At 40.8% G+C, this 25486-nt stretch overlaps 1 protein-coding gene across 1 annotated transcript; it reads right to left on the bottom strand.

Moving 5' to 3' along the window:
- Positions 1–14940: 14940 nt before the first annotated feature.
- On the bottom strand, positions 14941–18463 carry LOC121750316 (telomere repeat-binding factor 5-like). The gene is made up of 5 exons (XM_042144833.1): positions 18161–18463; positions 17701–17900; positions 16128–16212; positions 15330–15549; positions 14941–15231 (listed from the first exon to the last, which is right to left on the bottom strand). Exons 1-5 carry the CDS (start codon positions 18308–18310, stop codon positions 15203–15205), a joined length of 684 nt encoding a protein of 227 aa, XP_042000767.1. The 5' UTR covers positions 18311–18463; the 3' UTR covers positions 14941–15202.
- Positions 18464–25486: the final 7023 nt, after the last annotated feature.

Raw genomic sequence — 25486 nt, 5'->3', positions numbered from 1 at the left:
GCAGATATCCAAACAATCATACTAACAAAGAAATGACATTGCCTACATCAAACGAATTCAAGAGCTCGCATTAATTCCATGAAGAAATGCACAAAGAGCGAACTGAGAAACTCATAAGTGGGGCGCCCTAAAGCCCGCCTTATGCACCGTTACGTCAACATTTTATCCTCCTGCCCTTCCACCTGCAGTGGGACACCCTAAGCATTTTCTTCTATTTGAATATTTAAATAACTACAAAAATTGGAAAAAACCTTCATTTCATTTATAAAATTAATACATTACAATACGAATAAAAAAAAATACGCAAACTCAGCGACGGCGGTTACGGGCCCACACTTCTTCAATCATGTCATTCATGAGTTGTGCATGATCGTGTTGGTTGCGCATTGAGGCCTGTCTAGATAAAACCTCATTGAAACCCGTCGGTAATCCTTGAGCGGGGGGCGGGGTCGCCGTGCTGGAGGAGCTAGATGCACCTTCGTCATCGGTCCAATCGGTGATGCTCCTACCTTCATGTTCAACTATCTTGTTGTGCAAGATTATGCACGCATACATGACATCGGCGAGGACCTCCTTGAACCAGAGACGCCCCGGCCCTTTCACTATTGCCCACCGTGATTGGAGCACACCAAATGCCCGCTCCACATCCTTCCGCACCGCCTCCTGCTTTTGCTCAAATAAAACTCTCTTATCACCAATTGAGCAGCTGATCGTCTTCAGAAAAACAGGCCACCTTGGGTATATGTCATCGGCCAAGTAGTACCCCATGTGGTATTGGCGCATGTTGGCAGTGAACTCGATGGCCGGGCCGTTGCCATTGCGTTACTCGGTGAAGAGGGTGGATGAGTTGATGACGTTGATGTCATTTTTCGACCCGGCTATACCGAAGTAAGCATGTCAGATCCAGAGGCGATGGTCAGCGATAGCTTCTAGGATCATCGTCGGGTGGCTGCCCTTGTATCTACTAGTGAATTGGCCTCTCCACGCCGTCGGACAATTCTTCCACTCCCAGTGCATACAGTCGATGCTCCTTAGCATCCCAGGAAAGCCGTGCGCCGTCTCGTGCATTCTCATTAGGCCCTGGCAATCTAAAGCAGTCGGCTTTCGCAAATATGTGTCGATGTAGGCCTCCACAACTCCCTTACAAAATCTCTTCAGGCACTCGCGGCCTGTTGTATCCTCGACGTGAAGGTACTCGTCGAATATGTCAGTGCTGGTGCCGTAGGCCAATTGACGGAGTGCAATTGTGCACTTCTGCAACGGCGTAAGTCCGGGTCTGCCGATGCCATCTTCCCGATACTGGAAGTATTCATCACGTGACTCCAACATCTAGACAATGCTGAGAAAAAGGTAACGAGGCATTCTAAACCGGTGGCAGAAAATAGTCAGGCCCCACCGTGGTTGCTCGACAAAATAGTCTGCAAATAGACATTCGTGAGCTACGCCGTGTTCGCGGAGGACAAACGTCCGACGTCGAATAGGCATGGGGATCTGCTCCGCCTCCGCCTCCTCGCATTGCATTATGGCTAAGCATTCTGCCATTGCGTCTTGCACTGCTGCATTTAAGGCTCGAGTTAAGGTCGGACTACCGTCCTCTGAGGAACTCCGGTCGTCGTCGTGGTTCATTTTGGTTTGTGAGAGATGGAGAAATGTGAGAGATGAGAGAAATGAGAGATGCGAGAAAAGTTCGTATTAAAAATAGAATGACAATCGAGGTTTAAATAGACAAATTTAAAAAAAAAAAAAAAAATGCGTTGCATCGTCCGCGTCACCCACAGTGGGCGGACGATGTCGCGGATGATGCCCTATCGTCCGCGGACTAAGCTTAGGGCGTGGACGACGCATCGTCCGTCGTCCGCGCACCCACAGTGGCGGACGATGGCGCGCCCGAGGCATCGGGCGGCCTATCGTCCGCCCCACTGTGGATGCCCTAATGAAATGTTGCACACTCCGATTATGATTTAAACAAATTGCAATTCCAGCAAAGCAACAATCGTGTGTACTCTTAGGCCATCCGCAATGCTGTCTCTTATCCGTCTCTTAACCGTCTCATCTCTTCACTATTCATGGGCCCCACTGTACTTTTCATCACATCTCTTAACTAAGAGACATCACCTACAACCCTCCATCTCTTAACTATCTCATCCCTTAACTATTCATTCAATTTCATGTTTTATTTTTATTTCCAACAAATTCGATTAATAAAAACACACTTCATTAAATAAAATAAAATTACAACTTAAAATTCTAAAAAAATAAAAAATCACATTAATAAAATCCTAAAAAAATAAAAATTACATAATTTAAAATCTTCCGCTCACTCTCTCTAAATTCAAAATCTCAAAACTCAAAGAAGCAAAAGAAAGAGTTGTCTAATGGCGATCATGTGCGTCTAGTGGTTGCCAAATTTTGCCCAAATGTGCTTCATTAGATCCTCCTGGAGTTGGGCGTGGGCGGTAGAATCACGTGTCCTTGCCCGAACAGACAACCGATCTTGTATAGACGGATGCACTCCACTGCGAGGCGGACTACTTGCAGTAGAACTTCCTGGGGTTTCAGGGTCGAACCAATTTCCCACCTCAGGTCCTTCAGGTCCTTCGTCGACGACAATCATGTTGTGCAAGATTATGCATGTATACATGATGTCGACCATATTCTCCATAAACCACGTATGAGCCGGGGCTTTGATAATGTTGAAGCGAGCTTGGACAACCCCGAACGCTCTCTCCACATCCTTACGAGCAGCCTCTTGCTTCTGCGCAAAAAGAGCCTATTTTTCGTTCATCGGCCTGTTGAACGTCTTCACGAAGGTTGACCACTTCGGATAGATGTCGTCGGCAAGATAGTACCCCATTTTATACTGCCGGTTGTTAGCGATGAAGTTGATGGCCGGGGCTTTACCATTCAAAACTTCGGTGAAGAGGTCAGATTGGTTAAGCACGTTGACATCGTTGTTCGATCCGGGGACCCCGAAATACGCATGCCAAATCTATAGCCGATAGTCGGCAACGGCCTCGAGTATAACGTTGGGGTAGGTGCCTTTGTGGCCGCTCGTGTATGACCCCCTCCACGCCACAGGGTAATTCTTCCATTGCCAATGCATGCAATCAACACTGCCAAGCATCCCGGGGAATCTGTGCACTTGTTCGTGAAGTCGGAGCAGAAACTAACAATCTGCGGTGCTTGGCTTCCAGAGAAATTCGTCGGTGAAGGCTGCCCGGACGCCTTTGCAGAAGTTCATCAAACACATTCTCTTAGTGCTTTCCCCAATGTGCAGGTATTTGTCGAACAAATCCGTCGTTTGTCCAGTAGCAAGCTGACGGATTGTGATAAGGCTAATTTCATGCATTAGTTAAAGGGTGGAATTCATGCATTTACGGGGTCTAACGCATTTTTTAAGCCATGTGTGTAGAAGGTTTCGCCAGGTCCAGGAAGAAAATAAGACAATTGCATGACGGAAGGAAATTGGCGATAAAGTGAGCAGTATGAAGGAAAAATGACCTGACGGAGGAGATCGCTAAGCTGAAGGGCAGAATTGAGATTTCTGCGAAGGCTTCTAGAAGATCACCTCCGCACCTATAAAAAGGAGAAAAAAGAGAAAAAAAAGAGGAAGAAAGAAAAACTTACTTTCGTTTTCGGCTCTCAGCTCACTTATACACTCCTACACACTTGAGAATTCCGGGAATAGGCAGGGGTATTGGGTTTTACTTTCCGTTAGTTGTCGCGTAACACCGTCTCACATGGGGCGAAGATACAATTTTCTGTTTTAATTTCATTTTGCTGCTGTGAATTTCACCGAGCTTCGTTGTTCAAAGCTCGGTTCTGTTTTCCGTCGAACTATCGTGATCTATGCAATTCCTGTTTTCTGCTTTGATGCAGTAGATTTCGTGGCATGGATGGTATTTATTTTGAGTTTGTCGTTGTTTACTGATATGGATGATTTTTGCGCCGATCTGTAGAGTCGGAGTAGAGCAGTGGTTAGTTGTTGTGATCGAAACAGATTAGTCAAATCGTAGTTTATGGAGTTGATGTTGTTTGTGGTTGGATTCGGATTGCTTGGATCCGGAGTGGATTAAGCATTCGGCAGTTGGATCTGAAACAGAGTTGATCGTAGTTGATGTATTGTTTCCGTGTTTTTGTTTCCCTTCGTCTAGTATATGTAGATCTGTTTTATATCCGGCTAATCGCAAGTTTCCGACGTCCAAACTTTTACATTTTGTTTGAATCTGAATATTTACTCTGTTTGCTTCATGTTCGCGTTTAAATCAGGTAATGAGATGTACGTCGTTGTTAGTTAACTCCTTAGTTTGTTATCTGCAGCTTTATTTCCGTACTTGCTGTTTCTGGAAGATGGTCCCCACTGCACGTTGCTTTCTGTTTAGCTAAATTAGGTAGCCATTTACTAGGTCAAGGAAGTTCGTTTGAGTTATTGTTGTTTAAATGATAATCCGTGTCTGCATGATGTTTTTAATTTCCTAGGTCTAGTGTTAGACTTTATCCCTAAGTAATAGTTGCCTCAACCCAAATTTGTGTGGCAGCAACCATTCACCTTTCCAGAGTCTTTTGAATGCATTCTTACGCGTCCATCTTCGTGGGATCGATCCCTACTTCCCTGTACTAATTCACAGTATAGCGGGTTGAGGGTTTTTTAATGCTGAATTAGTGCGTCCGATGACCGAGACTTCCAGAATCCTCTGAGTTCTTAGACCTTGTGATCTAGCGGATTCTCTGAATCTGAGAGCTTGACCTAGCACAAAAGCACACACTGTTTCCTTAGGCAGTTTCAGATTGCTGCAGTACATTTTTGAAACGTCGTGTGACTGGGACGGCCAACGGCGTCGAACCCTTCTTGGAAGAACTCTTCCCTGGCTGCCAATGTATTTGCAAAATGCAGAAATAGCCGTTTCCACATGCGGAAACGACGACAGAAGTAGGCCTCTCCCCATACCGGGTTCTCACAGAAGTAATCGCGTACTAACCTTGCGGCGGCTTCCTCCCGGTTACGATGGATGTAAGTCCGGGATCGCCTTTGAGGTGTCGCGGCTTCCTCCTCCTCCCTACGCCGATCTTCTTCTAGCGATTCTTCCATTATTCGACGCATTTGCTCAAATGGATCCATGAATGGATTAAATTTGGGAGAAAAATAATGTTTTGAGATGAAGAATGTAGAGTGTCTGAGAGTGTTCGAGTGAGAATAGAGAGTTTTTCTAGTGAATTAATTTGTGGGAATGATTTGATATTTATAGAAGTGATTGGGGGCTTAAAAAAATACAAAATAGTTAGAAATTTGTAAAAAATGGCTATAAACGGCTAGTATAATTTTGGGATTTTTTTTTTATTTTTCGATTTTTTTCTGAATTTAAAAAAAACAAAAAAATACATTTTCAACGGAAATAAACGACGCCCACTCGCGGGCCGGCGAGTGGGCGTCACGGACGAACCACAGCTCGCCACATGGCCAACGCGCGCGGCGAGACAGCTCGCGGACTGCCTCTCCGCGACGAGACACGAGACAGGATGAAGACGGGCTGGGGACGAGACGGAGCCCGCAACGCTGTCTCGATGTGGTCTCGTCTCTCCGAGACGAGATAGAGACAGCAACGAGACGAGTTGCGGATGCTCTTATGATAAAGTTGATGCATCGAGCACGTATATTCCACATAATGAATCAACAATCGTAAAAAAATGACGCCAAAATCACGATACAAATGGAAGAAAACCAATCGATCAGCTAGATAAACTCAATCTATATCAATCGCCGAAGAAATCAAATCTTGTGAAATAATTGTGGACTTCAATTTGGGCTTGCTATTTAAATCAGTTGGGCTGGTTTTTATTGATGGTCCGTTTATGTTTATTGGTGAACCAATCCGGATATGGTCCAATACTTAAATGGACGCTCCGATGGCTGCCACGTATGCCACCTCACGCGGATCATAACGATGAGCCGTTGGATCTAGGGTGTGTTTGTTTGCTGAGTTATACACTCCCTGCGCCTCTATGATTCCTCAGTCTGTTCACTTGCCCCTCTCTCTACATGCTTTCTCTCCGGCTTCTCTCTCTCTCTCTCTCTGAAATGACATCCGATCTTTCTTCTCTGGTGACTCCTTCTCTGTTTTAGTGAGAATCGAGTGTGCATCTCTCAACTTCTGTGTTGATTAGGAGATCTCTTTGGTTTCGAACGGTTGAGTTCGATTCTGGCTGTTTGGTAGAAGATCCTCGGTTGATTTCTTAGATCCGTGGGATTTGTGTGTTCTTGAAGCCTTATGGCTGTGGTGTGAGTCATTGGATGTGTGAGGTGGCTACTGTGTTGTAGTAATCGGAAACCCTAGGTTTTAGGGTTCGATTGTTCCACTATGCTCCCTTGTGATTTGTTGGAGAAGATTGAGGAGATCCTTGGCCCTGTGCAGTCGTGTGTGCGACCTGAGCCATATCCTAAATCTTCTGTCCTATTTGGTTCTTGTCTTTCATTTGCGGTTTAGATCCGGAAGGATCTTGGATATTGTGTTACTAACTTGTGTATTAAGTGTGCATGAGATTCACAGTGTATAGCTCGAGATATTCGATCGGTTCCAGATCCTATATAGGCTAGGGTTTTCTGTAATCTTGTACTCGTAGCATACGATTCTAGTTGTAACAAATATCTTGTAGTTGTCTTGTTCTTTACTGAGATTAGCCATCTCAGTGTTGATCCAATAACAAAACGAGGTCACGGTAATTAGTGATCCTGAGTGATCTGATCCCTACATTGGTATCAGAGCCACGGGGGGATCACTTGGGCATGCCGGGTGGCAAATTAATAAGGAGGTGGGCTCGTCAGAGTAAAGCTCGGCCTCTGGTATAGTCCCTGAGGTAAGACGGGAATTCCTTAACGAAGGATATCCGCTCTAGTAAATTGGTTGATTTCTTTTAACTTTTACAGCTTTCTAGTCTAGGTTTGGGTAGTTGTTGCTGGTAGATGCCACTAGCCGTGGCTTATGTTTTCTGTGCTCTTGTCTTCTTTATGCTTCTTGATGCTCTTAGTCTTTGTGTCTTGAGTGAATTGTCTATCTACCCTGTGCCTTAACCGCCTTCAGTGACCCCCTGCGCCCCCATACATTGGGTGATTGCGAACTGGGAAATCCTCTTGCTGGGGTACACGTGACAGATAGGGAGGAACTCAGTTTTGACTTGATTCTTGTGTCTGGAATCACTTTGAATTGTATCCTGTGTGTGTGCGCGCCTTGCTGTAATTTTTTGTGCATCTGTGATTTCTTACATGATAAATCCCTGCATAACTGTTTTAAGTGGACTCACCGATTGTTATGTGTTTAATTCCCCTTTTGTGCTAGCAGGGTTGCTTGTTGTGCCTTCTGGGTTGCTGGTCCTTTTGTGTGTGTAAAACTCTTTCTCAAAATGTCTCAGCCAGTTGGTATTGTACCCCTCAATGAGAAAAATGATTTTGTAATCTGGAAACAGAAAATAAAATGTATTTTGATTCAGCAAAAAGTTTTTAAGTCAGTTGAGGGAACTATTCCTGATACTGATACTGAAGACAAGGTTGCAGAAATGAATGAATTGGCCAGATCTACTATTATACTCAATCTTTCTGATTCTGTGATCAGAAAGGTTGGAGCCATTGAGTCTGCCTCTGAATTATGGGCAAAGCTAGATACTCTGTTTACTGAAACCTTAATGTCTTCAAGAATGTATTTGTTGGAAAAACTTTTCAAATTTAAACTTGATCTTTCAAAGGACATTGAGGATAACATTGATACCTTTCAAAAACTTGTTCAAGATATTAAAAGATCTGGTGATAAAATAATTGATGAGTATACTACTAGCATTGCTCTAATGAATGTTATCCTTGATTCGTATAGTGATGTTAAAGTTGCTATAAAGTATGGCAGGGATAGTGTCCCTCTTGATTTGATCATTAGTTCTTTAAAATCTAAGGAAATTGAGATTAAAGAAAATCAGGCTTTTAAACCTCCTCAGTCAAGGGCTTTATATGTTAGGGGCAGATCTAAAACAAGATGGGGTAATGAGGACAATCACTCTAATTACTATGGTAAAAAGAAGGGCAAGAGTAGGTCCAGGTCTAAAAGCAGGAATCCTAAGGCTAATAGAAAATGTTTTAACTGTGGTGATGTTGGTCACTATAAAAGGGAGTGCCCCAACCCTAAAAAGCAGAAAAATTGTAATAATCAACTGGATTCTATTGCTAACCTGGCTAAGAATAATGATTCTGAAGGTGTTTGCTTCATGACTCATGATATTCTGTCTGTAAACTCCTCTCTTGCTGTTCTTTTTCCATGAATGATTGGCTGATTGATTCAGGATGCACCTATCACATATCTCCTTTCAAATCTGTGTTTTCTGAGTTCAAACCTTTTGAAAATACTTTTGTGTCTATGGTAAATGATAAAAAATGTCAGATTCTTGGCATTGGAACTGTGTGTTTGAAATTCAGCAATGGCTATGTGCTTAACTTGAAAGATGTGAGATATGTGTATGATCTGTGCTATAACCTCCTTTCTTGTACCTGTTTAGAGCTAGATGGGCTTGAGGGTAAGTGGGGCAGAGGATTATGAAAATCTGTAAAGGTGCTATGTGCTTGTTTAAAGCTGAAAAAAGATGTAACCTCTATGTGTGTTCTGCTTAGTCTTTGGCCTCTGTGAATAATGTCTCAAATGTGGTCAGGGTTAATAAAACCATGTTGTGTGATAGCGCATAATGCAGGTGTGCAGATGTCGCGTAAAGCAAGGTGTATCCTACTGATCAGGATAAAAACCTCAGCTAAGTCTGAACCTGGCTATCAAAGAAATTCCTCAACCCACTTTTACTGGCTAGTATAGTGGAGGTAAGGGTCGAATCCCACATAGATGATGCGTTTGGGTAATTGTGGTGATATTCTGGAAGGGTTTGGTTAGCTACCACGCTTGGGTTGAGATTCTACCTAGACAGGAATTAAAGGTGGTACTCTACTGACTAGGTGGAGTGAGAATTGATCGACATGCAGCTCTGTACGTGAGAGTGGCGAACATGGTGTTTCAGGAACATGTGGGAAGTACTGGGTTACTATAAAAGGCTAAACGGAATATCAGAGAAAAGGTGGTAGTTGGGTGGCTACACTGTCAGATATGTAGGGTACCAGCTGAAAAAGTAAAGCACAAAAGCAAAAGTAACTAAAAAGTAAAAGTGGTCCCAAATTTGGATGTGGACATTGTCTTCTCGAACAAGTATGAACACAAAGCAAACAACTCAGATTCCATGAACGAGAATTTCAGGTTAACAAACTCCACAAATCAGATTCATGATTAAAACTCTAAATCAAAAGATTAATCTAGCGAAACTAAAATTACGCTCACTGGGTGACATGCAAGGTGGCGGAAATCACGTAAACTAAAATTTCGCACTTAAACACTTCGGGAATTAGATCTAAACAACAAATTTAACTACAAACTCAGATCGAACAACTCCCAAGGAAATCATGCCTTCAACACTTAGAAACAACAACAACAACTAGATCTAAGCTACCTAGGCATAATGAAACAAATTCAACAGAAAGAGATGCATAAAAACAACTTCATTGCATAAAACGTTTGGATCTGAACGAAACACATCAAAAGATCACAAGTACTGAAAATGCAACAGATCCAACGAAAGGAAAACAAGTAAAGGTTAACTAAGAAAGCGAATAAAGATTGTTTTGCCACTCCGGGCGATGAAACTGCTACGACTACAGAATAAACTGGCTGGAACGGTGGAAGGCGAATCTCCGGCGGACTTCTGGAAACTTCAGGTGATCATGGTTGTGGCGAGGAATGAGAAGATGTAGGACAATGCTGAAGGAAACTGATCTACCGAGAGAAAATATTCTAACTAATAGTGGAGTGTGTCGATCCACTTTTCTCTCTCCAAGTGGCTTCCTTTTATAGGGAGGCCTGACCTTGATTTTTAGGGTAGACTCTCTTCGTGAAATGACTCTTTTGCCCTTGTTTGTGGTTGATCCTTCCCAGCAGTCCTTCTTCTCCATCTCGAGCCTTTTCTAGCATGCATTCTGATTAGTATTGCACCCTTCTGTCGCTCTTTTCCCTTGAGTTATCTGAAACCCTTTCTTCTGACTAGAACCCTTTCCCTGCACACTTTAGCAACTGTTTTGCATATATAATCCAATTATGCAAGTATACTGACCAGTAACCAAGGCCTAGAATGCGACTTATCATTGTGGCATAATAGACTTGGTCATATGAGTGAGAAGGGTCTAAATATTTTGAAGAAAAATGAGTTGTTGTCTGAAAATGATTTTCAAAATAGTCTCCCCTTCTGTGACACCTGTGTTTTAGGCAGACAACATAGAGTGTCTTTCCCAACACCTGTGACTAAAAATATTAGTCACAGTGTTATTGAATACCTACACATGGATGTTTGGGGTCCGGCCTTTGTATCTACTCATTCAGGATCTGTGTATTTTCTGTCTATAATTGATGATTTTTCTAGGAAAGTTTGGTGTTTTTAATGAAAAACAAGTCTGAGGTCTTTGAAAAATTTTTAACATGGAAAAATTTTGTTGAAAATCAAACTGGAAAAACCATTAAGGTAATTAGGGCAGATAATGGTCTTGAGTTCTGTAATTCCCAAATGAATTCTATGTGTTCTCAGTTTGGAATTAAAAGACACAAGACCACCCCTTATACCCCCCAGTAAAATGGAGTTGCTGAAAGGATGAATAGAACTCTTCTAGAAAAAGTTAGGTGCTTTTTGTCTAAAAGTGGTTTGTCTAAAAAATTTTGGGGCAAAGCCTTACTGACCTCAGCCTACCTTGTCAATAGGTCTCCTTCTGTTCCCCTAAAGGAAAAGTGTCCAGAGTCTATTTTCACTGGTAGAAAAATCTCCTTGTCTCATTTGAGAGTTTTTGATTGTAGTGCCTTTGTTCATACCAAAACTGATAAACTGGACCCCAGATCCAAGAAATGGGTGTTTCTTGGATAACTTGAGGGTGTAAAGGGTTATAGGATTTGGAATATGAGTGAGCCTGGTTTCAGGGTCACTATAAGTAGAGATGTTATCTTCAATGAGGATGAATTTCTCTGTCTTAAACCTGCCTCTGATTCCACTCCAACAAGTGTTGACAGTGAGCCTCTTAGTGAGGTGGAGTCCACTGACACTCTCATTGATGTGGAGGTATTTGAGGATACTCCAAGTGAGGTGGAGCACTTCTGGAATTCCCACCCTATCACCCCCTAAGCTTGAACCTGAGACTGAACCCTTACGTGTTGACAACCAAAATGTGACTCATCATGATGACCAAGTTGTTGAGACTAAACCTGTTGTTAACATTGGTTCGAATTTGAGAAATTATCTCCTGTCTAGAGATAGAGTCAGGAGGCATATTAATGAACCTAATAGATATGCTGGTTTGGTCAACTTGATTACATTAGCTTTTAATGTGCATGAATCTGATGGTGATGAGCCTCAGTCATATAAACATGCTGTTAAATCTAAGTTTTGGAGTCAATGGCAAAAAGCCATGGAAGATGAAATGTTATCTTTAAAAATTAATTGTACTTGGCTGTTTGTTCTTCTGCCTGCTGGTGCTTCTGTTGTTGATTGCAGGTGGTTATATAAAATTAAAAATGAGGTAGATGGCCTGAGGTACAAGGCCAGACTTGTAGCCAAATGGTTACTCAACAAGAGGGGGTAGATTATACTGAGATATTTGATCTTGTTGTGAAATTTACTACTGTAGACTTATGCTTGCTTTGTGTGCTCATTTTGATTGGGAATTGATACAAGTGGATGTGAAAACTGTCTTCTTGCATGGTGATTTAGATAAACCTATCTATATGAAACAGCCTGAGGAGTTTGTAGATCCCAAGTATCCTAATCATGTGTGTTTGCTAAAAAAAGTCCTTGTATGGTTTAAAGCAATCCCCTAGATAGTGGAATATCAAGTTTAATTCTTGTATGCAAAAACTTGAGTTTGTGAGAAATACCTTTGATGCTTGCCTATATGTGAAAAATCTTGATAAGGTTCCTGTCTTTCTGTTGCTATATGTTGATGATATGCTGATTATGAGACCCTGCCTTAAATCCATCAAGTATGTGCAATCTGCTTTATGTGATAATTTTGACATGAAGGACCTTGGTGATGCTCAAAATATTTTGGGTATTAATATCCATAGAAATAGAAAGGAATCTTGACTCAACTTATTTAAACACAAGAAATTCCTGCAAGTGTACGGGGCTAGTGTAGCACAAAGCAAGCAAGAGTATCGTATCCCACAGAGACAAATTGTATAAACTCAAGTACCACGAACTGATGTCAACTACTATCTAGACAAATCAAAAGTTTGGTTTTGGTATGTAACTATTAAACATAAACAAAGTAAAACAAGAGACAAAAGAGCAAGTTTCAAATAAGAGAATGAGGTAGAGCTTTGGATCCAATTACAACGAACACGATACGAACAATTCAACAACTTCGATTACCCAATTGAAGTCTCTAGGATTACTAGGAAAGTCGCTAGTCTAGGCTAAGCCCTCTCTCGAGTGCACTCAACCCGTTGATTAAACATTAATATTGAAGTCTCCTTCCAATACTTCACAATTAACTCCTTAAAACAAAAGGCTCAAGCCCTCACTCTAGAATTCCTTCTCTCGAATGTAAATTATCTAGGTGTCTCGATTACTCAAAACTAGGTCAACAAACCCAATTGGTAGCTAAGCAATTGAATTGAAAAAACTTAAGAATGAAACAAAGAAATCACAAGAGCATGGGTAATCAAAAGTCCTTGAATTAATCAAAAGCGTTCATTGTAGTCTTCACCAAAACTCTACAAGAGATTTAGCTACTCATATTCAACGCAAATTCACAAGATAAATCCATAGAAAGTGAACTGAATATAGGAAAACTAATAAAGATACTCCTAAGGGTGGATTGAATGGGCAAGTCATCTTCGTCTTCAATCTTGTTGAGGATTGGAACTCCTTGTCTCTCAAATTCGCTCTCAAGCCTTCAAAACTGCTTCTGGGCGTGTCTGATGTCTTTGGAGTAGAAAACCTAGGTCCCTTTTATACCTGGGGCGGAAATAGAAGCAATTGTGATGTTCCGCACGAATCGCCCGCCCGGGCGATTTTAAGTCGCCAGAACGCCCGGTCCGACGAACTTTCTGGACTCCCGATTCTTTATTTCAAAACGCCCGGTCGGGCGATATTTCATTGCAAAACGCCCGGTCGGGCGAATTATCTGTACTCCAAGCCCCGAACTCCTTTTCAACCCATTTTCGCCTGTTTTAACTACAAACACTCTACAAACTCATCAAAACACCTAAATAGTGGATAATGGAGGCAAACTCAAGTAATATGCTACAAAACACTGAAATATTCACGTTAAACATCCAAAATACTTGCTAAACTACGAGTTTATCAAACTCCCCAAAACTTAAACACTTGTTTGTCCTCAAATAAGGAGTGGAAAACAGAGAATAAGAACTCGTGTATGTATGTTGGATTGTCATCACTGCTTCAGTAAAAGAAAACAGAATTATCATGTATCAATAACTTCGCAAACAAGTACACCAAAATGAACATTGCTTCAAGCTACTAGCACGTATTCCACTTTGTCAATTTGCCCTCACAGGATGCATATAGTGTGATATTTTTTTTTCTTTATTTTTCCCTCACTCTCAAAGTGTATATGTATAGTATGAACCTCTCAAATCAATCAAAAATGTATAGCTTACCATAAGCTTGCTCGAAGTCTAGACTCTCCTCTACTATGTTGTGACTACAAATTTAGGATCCAAAAGGTCTTTTCCAAACGTTGTAATGTAAGGCTCATTGGTTAGGTGAGGAAAATTTGACCAAAGTGACTATAATCCCGAAATGAAACTACGATTACTTCACCCTTGTGCACTGCAATCCTTAGCTAGTCCTAGGCTTTGCCTAGACTCTTCTCAACTCCCAATTCCCCCTTTTTTTTGGTCAACTCTTATTCATTTTCAAAAACTAACACACTTCTCTCTCTTTTTTTTCTTTTTTTTCATGCTTTGCATGTTATTCTCTCGTTCCTTTTTGCTACAGAATTCTCCCTTTTCCCTCTTTCACTCCTTCTTCTTGTCGTTCCCCTTCTCCATTTAGGGTTTCTTTGTTCGTTGGGTTAAGGTTTCTTCGTTTGGGCGACAAGAAAGGGTTAGTCAAGTACAAGGCTTCGTCGAGAACTACTCTAATCCCTCGTCCAGGAATGGGATTCGTCGGCGATCGAAGTGAGGGGGAGGGAGATGGAGTGTGATTCATCGCGGGAGGGAGAGGGGAGAGTGAGAAGACGATTCGTTTTTAGCTAAGTGTTAGGGAATTTGTTTTAATTTCATTTGTTTTTAATATATTTATTTTGTTTTATTAGGAGTAATAAATTAGAATAATAACTAATGAGTTAAAAATCATAATTAAGAGCTTTAATCGGTCAAAATTGGGTTAAACCGGTTGACCGTTATGAAATTAACGGAATTGTAAACGGAGGACTAATTGTGATCCGATTTGACCTTTAATCGGACTCTTATTGTTAAACCGGTTGACCTTTAATCGGACTCTTATTGTTATTAATTTCACCTTCCATCCTAGTGTTATGCACATTTTTTAGCTGAAGAGTTTAGTGAAAATTGTTATGATGTTATGCAAATTTTTCTGGCCAAAAACATTGATAGTGGTTAATAGAGAAAAGTGAAAATGGCAGTCATGAAATGAATCCAACAAAAAAATCCATAACAAGATTTTGCTTCTCTTTTTCTTTCCGGCTTTAGAAACTGTTTAGATGAAATATTGTGCAGAAGTTTCAAGCCCTAAGAGCAGGATAAGGATTTAGATGAGGTTTACTTTTTGTTGGTGATGATGACACCTTATCGAGGTTCAACTACACGAAGGAGTTTCTTCGTGCAATCAAACGCTACAGAGAAAGAATGAGATCTGAGACGTTCCGTCACTATTTGACTGGGTTTGTTACTCGTTCAGGATGCTCTTGTCGTTGCAAAACAAAACGACGAGAAATGCTATAAATATGAAAGTCTAGGCACCTTCTACTAAAACTACACAAGCAATACTAATAATGTTTTCAAATCCTAAAGTTTAAATAACCTATCGAAATTCAGCAGGAACCATGGCAAGATTCTGGTAACGAACTGCAGAACACCGAACCTTAATGCCACCACTGCGGCAACCATTCTTATGCCATTACCAATATTTCGCCTGTCGCTGAGGATAAAATGGGTCAAACATGTTTCTTGTAGATGAATAAATAGGTTACCACTCAGTATGAGGTAGAGAAAAAGATGCAAGGGTTTGGAAGTTACTTTGATTGAAACAATCCATTGCAAATTGTAGGAGTGTTTCCTCGTCTTGGGCCATTCTAGCTACTCTCTCCGCCTCTTTCACCGAATCAGCAGCAACAAATGATTTGTTTTCAGCTTCTGCAATTTGGTAGGCAGCGGAGGCTGCTGCCTCTTCCACTGTATCGACAAGGCGACCAATGCTCTGATTTGGTCTAGGCTGAATTGGTACCTCATGCTTTTGCTGCATGAATATTCAACACCGAAGCAGAAATATCTTTACTCTTTAGGCACTATGAGCACAAACTTAAGTAAAATTAAATTCATAAGTACAAAAAACATTTACAAGATGAGAGAGACAATGAAACACATGGCAACAACAATCTCTGATCCAAACAGCCTCTTTCTATCCAGCTTAAAACAGCAGAATAAAGCAAACTGAAATACTAATGTTCACACTAAAACAGAGGCTCGATGTATCTAACTCTACATTAGGAGTTTCAGCTATAGAAGACAGAAGAAAATGAATCAATTAGCTAAGAGAATGAGCCAGAGTAAGGATATAGCATAACGATCTTTATGCTCCTAATCATAATTCTGTGAAATGTCAGCAACGTGCAGAAATGATAGGTAACAAATTCCAATTCAAGGAACCAATGAAATAATATAAAACAAATAAAATATTACTAATGAGCCTCTGGAATATTTACACAACTTTAAGAGGTCAAATATAATCTCACTAGAAGATCGTGGCCCTAAAATAATTCAGTAGAAACTGAGTTGCAGCATGCAACTAGATTTTTCAGAACCAAATGTACCAACCTCAATAAAGCTGGCTATTGCACTAGAATCCAAACCATTTAGGTCTATAAGAGTTGACAATGCCTCAAATTTCACTGTATTGTACCTGCACCAATCAATAATGACATGCATTACAAGAGAGGATAAATATAAAGTTTTACCAGAAATCAAGAAATTCAGGTCGCAAGAAGACAGAGAGTATGCCAAAACGAGAACATGCTTATCAGGGAAATACAAGAATAAAACATTTTTTATTCTATTTCTGTCTTCCTTCGTTATCACTGTCTTTACTACCACAACTAGAAAGTCTAGTAGAAGCACATAGTAACATATTAATCAAATATGAGTAAGTTCCACAATTTCACACGTCATTCTTAACTCCAGAAGCAACAAACATCTCAATTGATATAATAATGTCAAAAGCCATAATCCAATAAAGCCACTTAGGCAGTGGAATCAGCCTTATTAGTCATAAACACCATATCACAACATCAACTGCAACCCTCGCTATGATGGAAAAGAAAAACTTTCCAGACTAATCCCATATGATATTTATTGTGCTTGGGAAATAGAAATCTGTCCTTTTAAACTTAACTGTGAGTAGAAGTCGCTCAGGACATTTTAAGGGTCTGTAAATCTGTTTCTACAATTATCAGATAAAATTCAAGATCAAAAAGTACACATTGACACAACGCACCCAAACTTACATAAAATCCTTTCTACTGTTTGTTGGTATAAATTGAATCATAGTCGACAGGACTGTTCTAGAAGGAAGCTTATCTGATCAGTGCACTTTAAAGTTGCATTTTGTAGAACTTAGCCAGTGTAGAATCATTACAAGGGTCTCCAGGTCAATTCATGATATTGAAAACCTAGTATACATGGGCTCCAACGATCAATTAGTGCAGCCAAATAATGCAGAACTATCGAAATTTAAAGTCTTTGTTTTACTGAAATAGTGATTGTTTACTGTTACGCTGTCAATAAAATAGATAAAAGCTCTATTCTACCTGTTAAGGCAAAAACACTTCACCAACCTACTAGACACTAGTAATATTAATAATTTACATGGAAAGTAAATTTGAACTTGTTAAAGCTCTAGATTCTTAAGATGATGTCCAAGCATCTAAACCGAACCCCAAACTCATTATATCGTCCAAAAATACTGCATTGGGTACTGTTCCACCTTCATCCTCCATATCCTTATTCCTGAGCCTCCCCTATTCACTAATGGCACGCTACATCACATATTTGCATCTAAGTTAAACTGCATGAAATATATTATCTTCGTCAATCTATTTCGTACCAAGCTACTACAGTAGACGCTTATATAGCTAAATTAGCTATCCAGTCCATTGACAAGCATATGCACTCACGACAGAGACAATAAGATAAAAAAAAAAGGCTGGTGATAACAAAACAATGTTTATTCTGTTTTATTGCCTATGATTGAGGATTCCAGACATACATATACGCGCATACATACATACATAGAAAACTACTAAATTAATAAGTACTAAGTCTTTGTGGCAAAGCACATCAACACATCAAACAAACAAATGTGTTTAAGCCAATAGTGGTGGAGAAAAATTACTTGGCAGCATTAATCCCCTCTGGAAAGGGTCTTAAAGAGTCTATCATAACTACATCCTGGGACGACAGAGTAACTGAACCCGAGGTCTGTGAAGTTGGCAGTGGAGTAGCAGGAGCATCAGCAGGATTCCGTTTCGCCTTTGTTGCCTTTGATTTATCTCTTGGCCCTTGGCCACTAGGAAACAAATTCCTCCACTTATCCTGTTAAAGAAAAACCAACTGTAATCACAAAAGAGTAACATTTTATCTACTTCAACCACAGTACCTAATTCTCCATCCCATTTATGAAGTCAATAAAGCTTGCAATACTTGTAGTTTATGCACAAACAACGAGAGAGAAAGAGATGGACAGATAAAGTAGAGAAAAACAACCAATTATAAATTGAGTACAATGCTTCAAAATTTAAAAATTAATGATGAAATTGCAATTGTCAATAGTCAAGTGCAGAGAAAATAATTACCTTGAGATCAATATTGGAGCGAGAAGAGAGGAGGTGATGGAACTCAGGGTCTCTGTGGATAATTTTCCACTTTCCGGCGCCGTGCTTGGCGACGCCGGCGCGCAACGCCTCTTCCTCTTCGGCGGTCCACTTCTGCTTTGGATTCCCCATCGCGCCAAGCAAACAAATAATTTTCCGGATTGTCACAGAATTTGAATGAGAGCTTGGATTGGAGGGATGTATCGGAGAGAAAGCAACAATTTTTGACGCCTACATCATAATCTGTAGATTATATGATTGCTGAATACACTAATTTTACTTAATTATTAGAATTAAATTAAAGTTCACATTTTGTATGAATATTTTATTCCATATTCTACCATAACATAGAACGAATATGTCTTTTCCATTAAAAGAAAAAGTAAACAATAGATCCATGCCTAATTAATGAAACATTTAGTTTTTATGGAAAAATAAATAATTTCAAATGATAGTTGTTTTAATGTTAAAATGCAAACTATATCTTTTCTATAAATCTAAACTATGATCTGGACCGTTATATTTTAAGATTTGATGTTAACAGAGGACAAATAGCATCACACCTTATCAACAACGAACTAGAAGAATATTTTTAGGGTTATTATTTAATTATATCACCACTTGTATATATTCATATATGACACATATGATAACATCTGCTTTATATTTTAGTAAATTTTTGTAATTAACAATAAAATAGAAAAGAATCAGATTTCGTTCGGTATCACGAAATTGAGGCTGTGGAATTGGAATTGAAGCCTTCAATTCTAAATCCAATGTTTGGTACCACAAAATATTTGGATGTGGTATTAAATTACAATTCTAATTCCTCTAAAAATAACCAGGTTCCGCTCGGTATTAAAAAAAGAATTAGGTTCCATTCGGTATCACAAAATTGGGGTTGTGGAATTGGAATTGGAGCCTTTGGTTCCAAATCCAATATATGGTACCACAAAATATTTGAATTTGGAATTGAAGTATAATTCTAATTTCTCTTAATTTCACAATTTGAACTTCATAAAATTGAATAATTTCACACATTATATAAACACAGCACACACAACCACACATAGACAATCACACACAAAGAGAAACACACACATGTACACACACATGTACACACATAGTTACACACATGTAGTCACTACACACAAAGACATACAATTACGCTCATACACTATAAATATGACCACATGACTAATTGAATGTTTTATATTTTATAAATATGACTAATTTTCATCATTAGGTATTAAAATAACCACATGCTAATTTTATTGATAGCAACCATATTAGCCCATTGGGCTAGCTCCAAATCCAAACACTCATCTACAATCTGGCAAGCCATAAGAGGCAACCTGCCAACAAGGGACAAACTACCCACTGTGCATGGCACACACTAAGTCTGTTGATCACCTCTTCTTCTAGTGTGATATAAGAGAGGTATATAGGAAAATCAAGAGATGATTGGATTTCGTAGAGTCATTATGACCATTCCTAGTGCCATCAAGTGAATGATTAAGAAAATAAGTGGAGTGGATGTCATGTGCAAGGCTCGAAGGTTGGCTCACAATTCATGGCATAAGTGAGCTTAATACGGAGGGCCTGAAATGCACTAATATTTGAGGAGGCTGCATTTGAACATAAACACATTGTACATCCAAGCCCCTTAGCTCAAGTGGTTGAGAAAGGGGCAAGGATACCGCGCCATCGTTAGAGGTCACGTGTTCGACCTATGGGAGGCGCATCTTGGGGATTTATTTCCCCTGGGGGGTGATGAGTTCACTGGCCTGAACCCAGGAGCAGGGGGAGATAGGTTAATTGGTCAGGCCCATACTTGAGAAGATAGGTTAACTGGTCTGGACCCGTGACTGGAGGGAAGGAAAAATTCTATTTTTGGTAATGCATGTTAATGGAATTCCATTTTAATGAAGCACATTAGTCGAATTCCGACTCGGGGAGTGACGCATAACCATTATGCGTCGTTAATAGAGAGACTCATAACCATTATGCGTCTTTATTTAGTGACGCATAAGCATTGTGCGTCTTTCCCTAGCTACGCAAAACACTTATGCATCTTTCACTAGCGACGCATAACGCTTATGCGTCTTTCACTAGGGACGCATAACGCTTATGCGTCTTCCGTCGCATTTTAAAAACAGGCAGAAGCATCTCAGAAACAAACAGAGCAGAAGCAGCGAAGCGAACCAAGCGACGAAACCGTAGCAATTTCCGACGAATCCCAGCAATTTCCGGCGAATTTACACCATTTTGCAACCATATTCAGGTAATTGTTCTTAAATTTGGCTAAATACATCATTTATGGCTTAATTTGTGCATATTTTCCGTAATTTAGCAAAATTAGGGTTTATGATGAAATTGATGGATTTTTGGTCGATTTTTGTTGTTTTGTTGCCTATAATTAGGGATTATGATGAAGTTAGGGGTTATGATGAAATTGATGGAATTTTTGGTCGATTTTCCGTAATTTGTGTATTTCATATGCATATAATTTAGCAAAATTAGGGTTTATGATGAAATTGATGGATTTGTTGGTCGATTTTTTGTAATTTGTGTATTTCATATGCAATTTAGTTAGATTGTTGAGTTTTTATGATAAAAATTGAATCTTGGGTGAATGTTTTGAAGTAGATGACATCTGCAAGTTCCGAACAACAGTTATGTTATGGACCTGAGGATCCATCATTACTATTTCATTAAAACGAACACATTTCAGCTTCATTGTTGGAAAATAACACAGCAAATGTGTAGAGAGTTCGTAGGACGGAGAGTAAGGTTTGGGCAGTGCCAATACATGAAAATGTGATGTACTGGCTTGATGTATGGGGGTTCAGAGGCGTGGTTGAATGTGGAAGGCCGATGAGGATGGATAATGAGCTTATAACTGCCTTGATCGAGCGCTGGAGGCCCGAGACACACTGTTTCCACCTTCCAGTTGGTGAAGTTACCATAACCTTACAGGATGTGCAAAGCCTGTGGGGTTTGAGAGCAGACGGTCGTGTTTTCACTGGCCGTGACTACCCTGTTGGATATGAAGATTGGCCCAGCAAGTGTAGAGATGTGTTGGGATGGATACCTGACTCAGAAACAGAAACGAAGCACGGTGGTTTGTTGATGACATCTCTGATCCACCAAGCGACGATGTCGTTGGGTGATGGGCTGCATGATTATGCATACATCCAAAGAGCACGCATACATGCTCTGATCTTGTTAGGGGGACTTATTTTACCGGACACCACAGGGTGCAAGGTCCCCTTTATGTGGTTAAATACCTTTGACGATCCGGAAGAAGTGGCTAATATCAGTTGGGGTAGTGCTGCTTTAGCATATCTGTATCATTATTTGTGCGAGGCTTCTGTAGGCAGGCAGAAAAGAGATATGGGTGGACCTATGGTTCTCTTGCAGCTGTGGGCGTGGGAAAGAATGCCTACATTGAGGCCAGCCTTCTTGATATCGCCTATGCACACGCCGTATACCCCGTGCGGAGCCAAGTAATGTATTTTTTACATTAACTCACTTAATTATGTATTTTTTTGGTAACTTATTTTTGACATTAATATTATGTATAGGTGGCACGGAGTTGCTGAAATTGGAAATGCTCCCTGACATTCAGTAGCTCATTATCATGATCAATTATCACTGATTCGTCCGGGCCAGGTAAAATTTATTTTTGTTGACTTAGTTAATGAATTTACTATAGTATGAAATTAATTATGTTGTTCATATTATTTTTTTGTAGTTTCTGTGGACACCGTATGCAGATTGTATCCTGCCCGATTACTGCATTGATCTGACTGCATCCTTCTTGTGCGACACTTATTTGGTGTGCTGGTCATTTGTCGAGGCACACGAGGCTGGACGCGTTTGCCGACAATTTAACCGCTACCAGCGTATTCCTCAGTATTGTGATAGGATGCTGCATAATGCCGGACATCTGTGTAAAAGTCACCACCGTGGGAGGAAGGGCGCCGATTGGGCTAAGGTACATAAATTCTTCATTGATGAATGGGATTTGAGACACGACAGGTTCCAAGCAACTTTTGACCATGCCACGGCGACCATGGATGGTCACATTAATCCGGGCTATATGGCGTGGTACAATAGGATCACAGTGTCGTACCTAGTTCAACCTGCGACACAGTCAACTGTTGGGATGACGAGTCAGCCTCTTAAATGAAGAAATTGGTATGTTGTGTTTTTGTATAAAAAATGTATTTAGTTTGAAGTTTGTACAGATTTATTGTAATGATTTAGTATTTTTGTTATCTAGGTTGAGACCCTTCAGGTGATATGGCATTTGACCTCTGAACATGACACAGACCCTCGGTTACGGCAGATTCGGGAAATGGGTGCTGAGGCCCTTCGTACGACGGATCATACTGATGTGATGGAGTATCCAACTTCGCAAGGGCGAAATATGGTCATGCCGCCATGCCATCCAACTTCTCTTCGTCATGGACTGTCGGGTGTTCGGACGGGTGGACAAGGGATTACACGACAGCATAGGTTGTCGCAGCAGCAGCAGCTGCAACCTGAGTATCCGGTACCAGAGCCCTTGAGTCCGGAGTACGATCCCCCAGGATGGTCTCAGTTGAGTAGTGCAAGCCACGAGCCCTCGCAATGGGGAGCACGAGCATCATGTGACTCATTCTTTGGCGGTGGGTTTGATTGGGATGCAGCTCAACCAGGACGTGATCCATACTTTCAGAATTATCAATTTGTGGATCCTGTGGGGGAAGAAGCCAGGAAGAAGATGACCATGAAGACGAGGTCGGGGAAGAAGATAATGAAGTTATATTTCGACCACCGACCGAGGGATCCTCACGTCCAACTGTGAAGAGTTCATCAAGTAAGATTGGGAAGGCTATGCACAATGTATTAAGTGGATTTTCAACAAGGAAGAACAAAGGGAAACCTCCAACAAAGTTCACGCCTTCGGGGAAATAATATTTCAACAAGGAATAACAATGTATTGTTACATTCAAATAGTTTTTCTATTAGTACTAAAAAAAATAGTCATCTAACAATTTCTTGTTTCAACTTCAATTCTTGCAGAAATAATTCTCATTTTATATTTTAAGTTTTATATTTGTAGAAGTGGTTCGAGCTTTGATGAGTTTATCTAGTGTTTGAAGTTAAAATAGGTAAAAACGGTCAAAATGAGCCAAGACGAGGCTGAGGTCTGCTTCAAACGTTAATCTGCCTATCACGATGGGGTCCAAATCCTATTTTGAAACTGTCATTGTCTTCATCATCGAAAGAGCTTCGCGTGGGTACCTCACACGCCCAAATCGGAGTTCGGATGAGAGAAATATGGCCGATTAACGAAAGCCGCGCGCGACTGACGGGGAGTGCCACCCGGCCGGGTGGAATTATTCAACACAAAATCCACCCGACCGGGTGAAAGTTTCTGGAGAAACCATGAACAAAAATATCCACCCGGCCGGGTGGAATTATTCAACACAAAATCCACCCGGTCGGGTGAAAGTTTCTGGAGAATCCATGAACAAAAATATCCACCCGACCGGGTGGAATTATTCAACACAAAATCCACCCCGCCGGGTGAAAGTTTCTGGAGAATCCATGAACAAAAATATCCACCCGGCCGGGTGGAATTATTCAACACAAAATCCACCCGGCCGGGTGAGAGTTTCTGGAGAATCCATGCACAAAAATATCCACCCGGCCGGGTGGAATTAGTCAACACAAAATCCACCCGGCCGGGTGAGAGTTTCTGGAGAATCCATGAACAAAAATATCCACCCGGCCGGGTGGAATTATTCAACACAAAATCCACCCGGCCGGGTGAGAGTTTCTGGAGATTTCATGCACAAAAATATCCACCCGGCCGGGTGGATTTACGCAACACAAAATCCACCCGGCCGGGTGGCATGTTCGGCAGTTCCCCGCGGCTTTCGTAGATCGGCCATATCTCTCTCATCCGAACTCCGAATGGGGCGTGTGAGGTACCCACGCGAAGCTCTTTCGATGATGAAGACACTGGTAGTTTCAAAATAGGATTGGACCCTATCAAACACTAGATAAACACATCAAAGCTCGAACCACTTCTACAAATATAAAACTTACATTGTTTTTTTTAGTACTAATAGAAAAACTATTTGAATGTAACAAGATATCACAAATGTTGATACATAAATATAGTAAATGTCAAATATGATCCATCAAATATGCCCCACGAATTTACTAAACAGCACCGGCTGAGCAATTTCTTCGGTCATGCCCCTCAATCCCGCAAATTCTGCAACGGTGGGGAGCTCTCGGTTCATCTTCCTCGATGACATCCATTTGATTAAGTATCCTCCTTCTTCTAACTCAGCCACGCGTTCTAGGAATCAGCTGCTGAGGGGTGATGCACAATTTCCATGAAGGTTCAACCCAATAATCTTCGTGTCTTGGTGCATCAAATGAAATTTGACCATAGTACTATGATCTCCATGTACCTAGGTAGTAGCAATCATCTAGTTCGGACATGGTACTTCCCTGTATCTCGGTCAATGACAGTAATGTAATGTTTTCGCCCCATTGAGTCATTCTTAGCAAGTCTGTCCCTCGCCCATAGGGTTAACTCACCTTCGGTGTGTTCTACTGTTGTCTTCTTTTGCACCCACCATTGTACCGTCCTCCAAAATGTCAAATCAACCAACGCTCTAATAGGAAACTCTCTCACACCCCTCAACACGTTGTTGTAGCACTCCGACATGTTTGTTGTGGCCACCCCCACCTAAGTCCACCATCGTAGCACAGTGACCAACATTCTTTTGTAATCCTATTGAGCATTCGAACCGCACCACTGTTGACATCATATAGTGCCCGACGTCTTCTACCAAATTTACGTTCCTGAGTACTGACCCCCAACTTCCAAATAATGGTCTTCACATTGGGGACCTTGTGCCTCTTCAACACATTTGCCCTCACATGGAGCAAACAAAATTTGTGGTGTATCTGCGGGGCCCTTGTCATGATTTCAGACTCCATTGCATTCAAGATTCCTTTATGCCTATCTGATATAATGCACACCTCCCTCTCGTATTTCACCACATGAGTTCTGACATGATCCAAAAAGCACGACCAACTGTCGTTGGTTTCTTCATCCACCACAGCATATGCAATAGGCAAGCATGTCTTGTTAGCATCAAAACCACAAGCAACAAGAAACTTACCTTTAAATCTTCCTCGGAGGTGAGTCCCGTCCACTGTTAACACCGGTGTGCCCTTTTGGAACGCATGTATTGCAGGCCCAAATGCCCAGAAAACATAGTTGAACACCAT

The sequence above is a fragment of the Salvia splendens genome, chromosome 10, assembly GCF_004379255.2.
Source record: "Salvia splendens isolate huo1 chromosome 10, SspV2, whole genome shotgun sequence".
Taxonomy (NCBI): domain Eukaryota; kingdom Viridiplantae; phylum Streptophyta; class Magnoliopsida; order Lamiales; family Lamiaceae; genus Salvia; species Salvia splendens.
This window is presented reverse-complemented; position numbering and strand designations above follow the sequence as displayed.